The 8,531-nt window shown below is 37.1% G+C and overlaps 1 protein-coding gene across 1 annotated transcript; it reads left to right on the forward strand.

Annotated features, from left to right (window-relative positions):
* The first annotated feature begins 6,230 nt into the window (after nt 1–6,230).
* On the forward strand, nt 6,231–7,217 carry LOC127669274 (olfactory receptor 10A2-like). Its single transcript, XM_052163119.1, has one exon. It carries the CDS (start codon nt 6,252–6,254, stop codon nt 7,215–7,217), a length of 966 nt encoding a protein of 321 aa, XP_052019079.1. The 5' UTR covers nt 6,231–6,251.
* The last annotated feature ends 1,314 nt before the right edge of the window (nt 7,218–8,531 follow it).

An 8,531-nucleotide genomic window follows, 5' to 3' on the forward strand; every position in this document is an offset into this window, starting at 1 on the left:
GATGAACATCAGCTAAGACTCATTCGTAGATATTCTCAACTCAAACACTTTTGGGGAGTATCACCCTGACAGCCTAACAGAAGTCCCATGATTGATTTAAAATCAGTTATTCTTATGCAAGTTCCATCTCAGAATTTCCTCTCAGGAGTGCATTTATGTGTTTGTGTAAAATTGTGAAAGTTATATGTGAACTTGAATTTAAGTCTAGGGACTTTCAAATTACTTCCTGATCCTTTCAATGATTGGCTAGTCTCCCAAATGTGTCTTGTTTGAATCCAAATGATTTTGTAGCCTCTGTATTCTCCGACTGATTTCTAGTTTTAATATACTATTTAAAGGATTAATTCAGAAACTTTAATACGGTCAGAGGCTAAGTTATATTCCTCAGACCACAAAGGGGAGAGGGAGTCGGACTTAAGGATGGGGACACATTCTGAAGGATTGACCACTGTCCAGCTACCTTATCACTTAACAGATAATTAGTTTAAATGTAACACTGTTCTGTCAATCACATTGTGCTTAATGGCAGCAGACGTGAGGAGGGTATAAAGGCTCTCCCAGCACTAGGTGCAGGGCTGTTCTGTCTCTGTGTTCAGGGTGACCCAGCATGCTGGATTTGATTAAAATACTCTTGTGTTTTGCAATGATTTCCTCTATGTGTGGTCCACTCAGGGTGTCTGGTAAGTTAAGACTGGTAGAGTCTTACACTATATGATATGATATGATAGATATGATATATGATATGAGATAAGATATGATATGAGATATGATATGATATGATATAAAAATAAATTAATTTCATTCTTTTGTTGTAGTATTTCCCTTATGTCATTATATGTGCAAAGTCCTTGAAATAAAACCTACCTGAAACGGATTGATGTAGAAACACAAGATCTGTATTTACCTAAAATGGTGCTCATGAAGTAAAATATTTGAACAGCTAAGTTTTTTGTGGGTCCTTACCAAGTGGTCTCTGGGTGCTTAGAGGAGCTAGGATCAGGCTCTTGGTGGTGGTGGGGATGGTTGGTAAAAAATTCCAGGAGACTGTATCAGAGGACAGCTTGTGAAGTGAAATGACAGGGCTAGTTCATAAAGCTGGAGACAGGGCCTAGGGGAGATAAAAAGGGACAGGAAAGACAATGCACCTAATTTACACATGTAGACCAGATTGAAGACCTGCAACTGCAAATGCTGCATGGCAGTTCAAATGCAAAGGCACTCTGGAGGAGGCAGGAATTTTCCGAGCCTATCAGTTAGAAGGACTGCCATCATATGATTTCTGAGAAGCCAGTCCTCTATTGGGGAAATAGAAGCCTAACTGGTGCTTTAGTCTCTATGTGGTTGAGAAGACTCAAGGTTTATTTGAGTAGAGAGTGGCTCCACTCTTGCCCTATTAGGATAGTGTCTAGGATATGGTCAGCACTCTATTTTTCCCTCATCTGGCTCCCATCCCACACATTTTGATGGATTCTGTCCACCACTTAATACAGAATAAACAATAACCCTCAAACTCTTCTAAAATATAGTAGAACATAGTAGAACATGGAACAATGCCTCTATTTCTGTTGCCCAAATCAGGTCACTTGTTCCTCCATCCAGGAATAAAACTTAAACCAACCTCACTGTAACAAAGATGAGGTAATAAGAACAACAATCACCTACCACACGATAGTAGGGACTCAGTATTAGTAGAATAATTTTTCTTAGAAATCAGTAAGTATATAATATCAGTGACACAAAATTATTGTAGATAATGAAAAATTCATTTCATAAAATCAAAAATATGTTCATGATTTTTTTAAAAAACAAATGATAATTAGTAACAAAAAATAATTAGCATCCACAGCAAACCCACAGTATGATGAAACATACTATGATGTGAATGAAAATTTTACTCAGCTATCACTAACAAGATAAGAATATAATATTCATCATATAAACACAAAACTCAGAGTGCCCAAACATGAACAAGAGCTGTGGTTTATATGACTTTTTCTCCAGGAGACCTTATGTTGTATCTTTGTTATCAGTGTGGCAATTATGATTCAGTAGAAAGATAATTAACTTATTGCAATATTGCTTTGTAGATGGAATGATTCAGATGTTCTGTGATAGAACTTTTTCTCAGGAGAAAGGGCTGTTGTAGAATTCTGCTCCTCTGCACAGAGCTATTGTCCTGTCCATAAGGACTCTCAGGAGGACAATGAGAAGCCTCCTGAAACTCACCAGTGAGACGAGATTGTGAGTCTCCTGGGGAGAGTAATAGGAAGGACTCAGAAGACAAGATTTTGTATAATATGTTTATAGCTCATTGTTTTCCAGGAAAGAAGAAAATGCATATAATGGAGATAGTAAAGTAAGTGTGTAGAGAGTGTGGGGAATGTGTTTGTGTGTGTGTGTGTGTCTGTGTGTGTGTGTGTGTGTGTGTGTGTGTGTGTGTGTGTGTGTGTGTGTGATATTGGACATTGCCTGGAAGGACATGGTGTTCTCTCCTAAGAGAAGCAATCTTCTTGACCTCAGGCATGGTATCTGACTATAACAAAAGCTTTTCAAAACAATGTAGAGAAGAAGATGGGAATGCTGTGTGTTCCATGTATGTTGTAAGGAGAGGATGAAGAGAAACCTTGAAGTGGCTAATCAGAAATAGAAACTATCTTATTATCTCTTCATTTACTGTGATTTGAGGTAGGTGCCATAATTAATTTTTCAAGATTAAGCATGAGGAGAGTGAATTAAAGGATATAAAAGGATATCTGATACTCAAAACATTTTCCATTCTTGTTATTCTAAGTAATTATTGTCTCTTCCTTTGAAGACTGTTAAAGTTCAGGCAGACTCCAGTATCCCTCTGCAAAAGCAGCTGTGTTTTGTGTTAATCACTTATATCATCGTAAATTAGAATTCACTTAATTCTGTAATACTCAAGTTATACTGTACATTGTAATCTAGTCAAGTGATCCCACTGTTTCTATTGTGTTGTGCTAATAAATGGTGAGTGAATAGGAGGTTAGGGGATGCAAAACCAAGACAGTAAGAGTTCAGTGTCCTCTCATATCATACACCATGTCTTGCATATATACAATTGCCAATAAAAAGTTTGTAATATGAACCTTCATATTCTTATTACCAGAATCTTACCAGAGCTTAGCACACACCTGATTTTTATAACCCTGAAAATCTATGTATAAAATATAGCTGACTATTGATAGGAAACCAGTTCAAACAGCTCAACTAGAAAGATGGGAATGATTGCATCATGTGGAGCTTACAAGGAAAGAGTGCACCCACAATTTAGGTCAAGAAAATATAAGAAATGAGAGGCAGATGAGATATCTACATCAGAGTGTTGTGACACTTGTTTCTCAAGCATCTTGATACTTTTTCTGAGAAAATCATTCTTATGACACAAATTTAAATGGAAATATAACATTCTGGGTCTTGAGCTGAGTTTCTCGAAATTTAACATAGAAGCAAGGCCTTACTCTCTAACTACAGAGCTACCTATACAGAATGCAGAAACTAGTAATGAAAGGCAATGTGCTTGAAAAATATTTCAGGTTAAAAAATAGCCATTTCTATGTTGGCTTTGCAAGAGCTATCCGTTTGGGGTTTTATTTTGTTTTGTTTTAATTTAATACAGAGAAATGTTTACAGTACATTAAAATAAGTGTAAAATGCTTCACAATAGAATCCTCAGCATTTCAGCAAATTTTTAGAGCAGAGTCCACAGAGACATCAAGTAAGTACAGCAAACTTCCTGCTTCATAGTGGTCAGAGCTTTAAGTCAGTCCTGTGTTCTCTATACTTAGAGTTTTAGAAGTTTTGCATGAATGGGTGCATATCTAATCTAATAGTTATAATAAGCTAGTATATACAACTACATACCACCCAGGATACAAAAACTATGTATTGTTTTGAGGGTTTGTTTTGTTTTGTTTTGTTTTATTTTGGGGGGAGTGGTTTTCATTATCCCCTATAGAAAAATAATCTGGTGATCAATTAGTTAATAGGAACAAAACTTATGTATTATGGTGAGAAATTCCCCAAAGCAGAGTATACACAAAGGTAAATCTCAAGTGGTTATGGGTAGACACACACACATGTTCATGTCCTATATAGCTGATAAGCATTCAGTACCTGATCAACTTAAGTGACTTGGAAAATTAACTTAATAATCACTCTAGCAACCTCATGCGGAACACGTTTTTTTCTTAACCCCTTTTATAAGTGACCAAATGGAGAAGCAGAGTATGAATAAATGCTGTTCCCGGCACTGTTGTTAATAATAACATTTTAAATCACACACAATCTTGCCTTGCTCTACTCTATTGTGCTTCCCTGTGTCTGTGTTTCTGCATGAATACACAGGCACACACCTGTTTGAGGCATGTATATATGTATATGTCTAATGTGTGTTAATGAATATGGGTAACATGTTTATTTATAATTTGGAAATACTGAAGCCCACATTTGATTTGTAGATCAACCATGAGCTGATCTACTCACATACACTATAGCATAACCTGTGGCATTTCATTCTATCAAGTGAATAGAGGTTGGTGATATGTCCTGTCTTGTCAGGAAAAATATGATGTATTCAGATTTTTGGCAAGAAGACCCAAACTTCAGCAAAGACACATACACCCCACAAAACAATAAAGGTCATCTCATTTGAAAGAAAATGTTATCAGACTGAAAGAAAAATAAGTTCACTACATCTCCAGTATTTGAGGGTCATGAGACTGAACTTCAGATAATAAAATGGGCAGGGACAGGTAGAAAACCTAAGGAGCCAGAATAAGCTAAACACTGGAAATTCTCATTACATGAGAACTCATGGACTGGTAAAGATAGTAAACATAATGATAAGAACATGGAAGTCCATACTCAATCTCTGTATAAGGCTACACTATGAAAGAGATGAGTAGTCACCACTAGAATACTAAAGGCTACTTTAGCAGTTATAGTGTGAAAAACCGAGTGCAACTATAGGCAGAAAAGATGGGTGGAATCCAGAAAACAGACAAGGCTATGCTGGGAATAAACAGTTTTTCATGTAAGCAACCAACCAAGCACACGGCAGCTACCCTGTGCAAAAATGAGCAAAGAGGAATGAAGTGTATAGATAATAAGTATAGAGAAATATAGATAGTTTGATGGAATTGTAATGTAAGGTCTGTTGAAATGGAAGGTTAGAAAGAACTTTCTATCAAGCCAGGCACCATGTCTTACTCTTAGAATTCTAGCATTCAGGAGAATGCAACAGAAGAACTAGCAATTTCAGGTTAGCCTGGACTACATATGAAGGCACCATCTCTTTTACTCTTTTTCTTTCTTTATTTAACTCAGTGGTCTGATCCATGGAATATCATGAACTCTGTTAAGAAAACAGAAACAAGGCATAAGCAGTGATACCCTTACTAAGAAAATATGTTCTATAGAGATAGGAACTATTAAGTTACAGAAATCAGCTGCCATGTTGAGGATTATGGCATGAAGGGCTATTGTGTTGTTTAATTTATCCTTCTCTCTCATGTCTCAGCTTATGAATCTTCAGAAGCTTCTCTGACCATTTCATTACTGCCCAGACATCAGTATGTGCCATGTCTTTACTATTCACTAAAAACAGTAATCATTTATTGAATTGTTATTTGCTTTTACTTTCCCTTCAAAAACTATGAGTCTGGAGGAAACAATACTTTTAATGCATGGATATGAATACTAGAAATAGCAATCACAGAATAATCTGGGCCCAATACACACAGAGAATGGTTGAAGTGACTGTATATGAGACAACAGGAAATCATAGAGATGACTGTGAGTTCATGAATTTTTCTGTGTAACATTGATAACTAGTTAATGAGAAAAATGTGTAAAGAATTGAGATACAATTAACACTTTTCCTTTTCTTTTATTTGAATGATAGCTTACACAACACGTGAGCTGAACTTATACCCATGGTAAGCCTTCTGCCTGAGCTTCATCAGTGCCAGGACTATAAGTTTCCATCATCTTCTGTAAATATTTTTACACTTTGCTCAATGCTCAGTACACTTTGAAATATCAACTAATGTGAAGAGAGAAAGTATTAGATGTGAAAATCTGTGAGGATAAATCATTTCTAAGTTTTGATTTTATGACTGCATTTAAAGATTCTGTCTCTGATGTAACTGAGGCTCTAAAAGTATTAAAAGGATAAATTTCCCTCATCTGCAAGAAACCTTCTAATGACTTACTGTTCTGTTTTCCAGATGAGTGTCAACTGCTCTCTGTGGCAAGAGAACAGCTTGTCTGTCAAACACTTTGCATTTGCCAAGTTCTCTGAGGTCCCTGGAGAATGCTTCCTCCTGTTCACCCTCATCCTCCTCATGTTCTTAGTATCACTGACAGGAAATACACTCATAGCCCTTGCCATCTGCACCAGTCCAGTCCTACACACCCCCATGTACTTCTTTCTGGCCAACTTGTCTCTCCTGGAAATTGGCTACACTTGCTCTGTCATACCCAAGATGCTGCAGAGCCTTGTAAGTGAGGTCCGAGGGATCTCTCGGGAGGGATGTGCTACACAGATGTTTTTCTTCACACTTTTTGGTATAACTGAGTGCTTCCTATTGGCAGCCATGGCCTTGGACCGATGCATGGCCATATGCTCCCCACTCCACTATGCTACCCAAATGAGTCGTGGTGTATGTGCCCATTTGGCAATTGTTTCATGGGGAACAGGTTGCATTGTCGGGTTAGGACAAACCAATTTTATTTTTTCCTTGAACTTCTGTGGACCCTGTGAGATAGATCACTTCTTCTGTGACCTTCCACCTGTCCTGGCACTTGTCTGTGGAGATACATCCCAAAATGAGGCTGCCATTTTTGTGGTGGCAATCCTCTGTATATCTAGTCCATTTTTACTTATCATTTATTCCTATGTCAGAATTCTGGTTGTAGTGCTGGTGATGCCTTCCCCTGAGGGGCGCCATAAAGCTCTCTCCACATGTTCCTCCCACCTACTTGTAGTCACACTCTTTTATGGCTCAGGATCTATTAACTATTTGAGGCCCAAATCTAGCCACTCACCAGAAATTGATAAACTCTTGGCCCTCTTCTATACAGCAGTGACATCCATGCTGAACCCCATCATCTATAGCTTAAGGAACAAGGAAGTAAAGGGAGCACTGAGAAGAACTCTGGGCCTGAAGAAAGTTCTGACAATAAGTAACTGAGGATCCTAAAGTGCTCCTGAACAAGTGCACAGTCTGTCAAAGCAAACAAAGAAAACCACTGTGATCTTCCTGGCTGTCTTAAAACAATCTTTTAGAAACAGAACTTTGTTTTAGAGTATTCTCTGTACTTGACACTATTTTTAATTGGAAATAATGCAATTAAAAAAGTATGATTGCTGCTAAATAACTTTAGTAGGTTAGTCCAGTACTCAAACATGTTCATCTGGGCAGAGTTGAAAATCACATGCTAATTTATCAGGAATCTTAAAAATTTTCTGTATCCATTCTTAGCTATTGTTGAGCCCCTGATAAGCCTGTTAACTCTGCACTCTACACAGGTTCTCAAAACATGGTTACTAACACCTTAATAGTTTTATAAGGCAGGGTATTTCTTCTCATAAAAGTCATTAAATTCTTCAGATGTAATTATATACACATGTAATGTAGAATTACATAGATCTTTTGTGGATTATATTTGCAGAATATGTAAACATTCCAATAATGCAAAATGTCAACTTTTGTAACTACATGCTACAAACCATTAAAGAAAAAGTATGAGAATTATCAGTATTTTCTAAGATGTATGATTTCAAAGGAAATATTAGTGGTATTACAGGAGAAGAAACAAAGGCAAACAAATATTTATTGGTATATTTGCGAGATTTTTATAAAACTTATAAGTTTATGTATATGCAGATGAATCAACATACATTTGGAGATCTTCTGACAAATTACTTCTAAGTGATCTCAGCTCATTATGTGACAATTCCATATTCCTCAACACATATAAACCCATTGCATTGAACTGGAAGAGCTAAGTAGTTCTCAGGGCAGTGAATTGTTACTTCTGCTCTGTGTACCATTAGATCAGTCCACACTCAAGGCTTTGAGGACCCAGGGCCTAAAATTTTGGCTACAGTTGTAGTTCCCACCCCCAATATATGATTTCTAGCAGGGTAGGAGAAAAGAACTCCAGCCAGGTGATTCTCCACATCATAGTTAATGATAAACACACACACACACACACACACACACACACACACACACGTGCACACGCATTAGAGTAATTGAAGTGGGTTTACAAGTGATGGAAGGCTAATATAAAAGGTCAGCTAGCATCAGATAATGGGATTCTGGTTGTCATTCCATGAAAAAAAAAAGCAGAGTTCCTTGGAGAAGTAGTAGGGTCATTTCAAAAATAAGACAACAAACCATCAAAATCATGAAATACATGCAACATGCTGAAAACACACAGGAGCCAACTTGGAAGAGCTTTCAATGGCCAAAGTTGAAGCACTTTGAGCATAATTAATG

Source organism: Apodemus sylvaticus, chromosome 19 (genome assembly GCF_947179515.1).
Source record: "Apodemus sylvaticus chromosome 19, mApoSyl1.1, whole genome shotgun sequence".
Classification (NCBI taxonomy): Eukaryota; Metazoa; Chordata; class Mammalia; order Rodentia; family Muridae; genus Apodemus; species Apodemus sylvaticus.

Bases quoted from the DNA above. Each gene is read 5' to 3' on its own strand.
- LOC127669274 (XM_052163119.1), top strand. From the start codon at position 6,252: ATGAGTGTCAACTGCTCTCTGTGGCAAGAGAACAGCTTGTCTGTCAAA.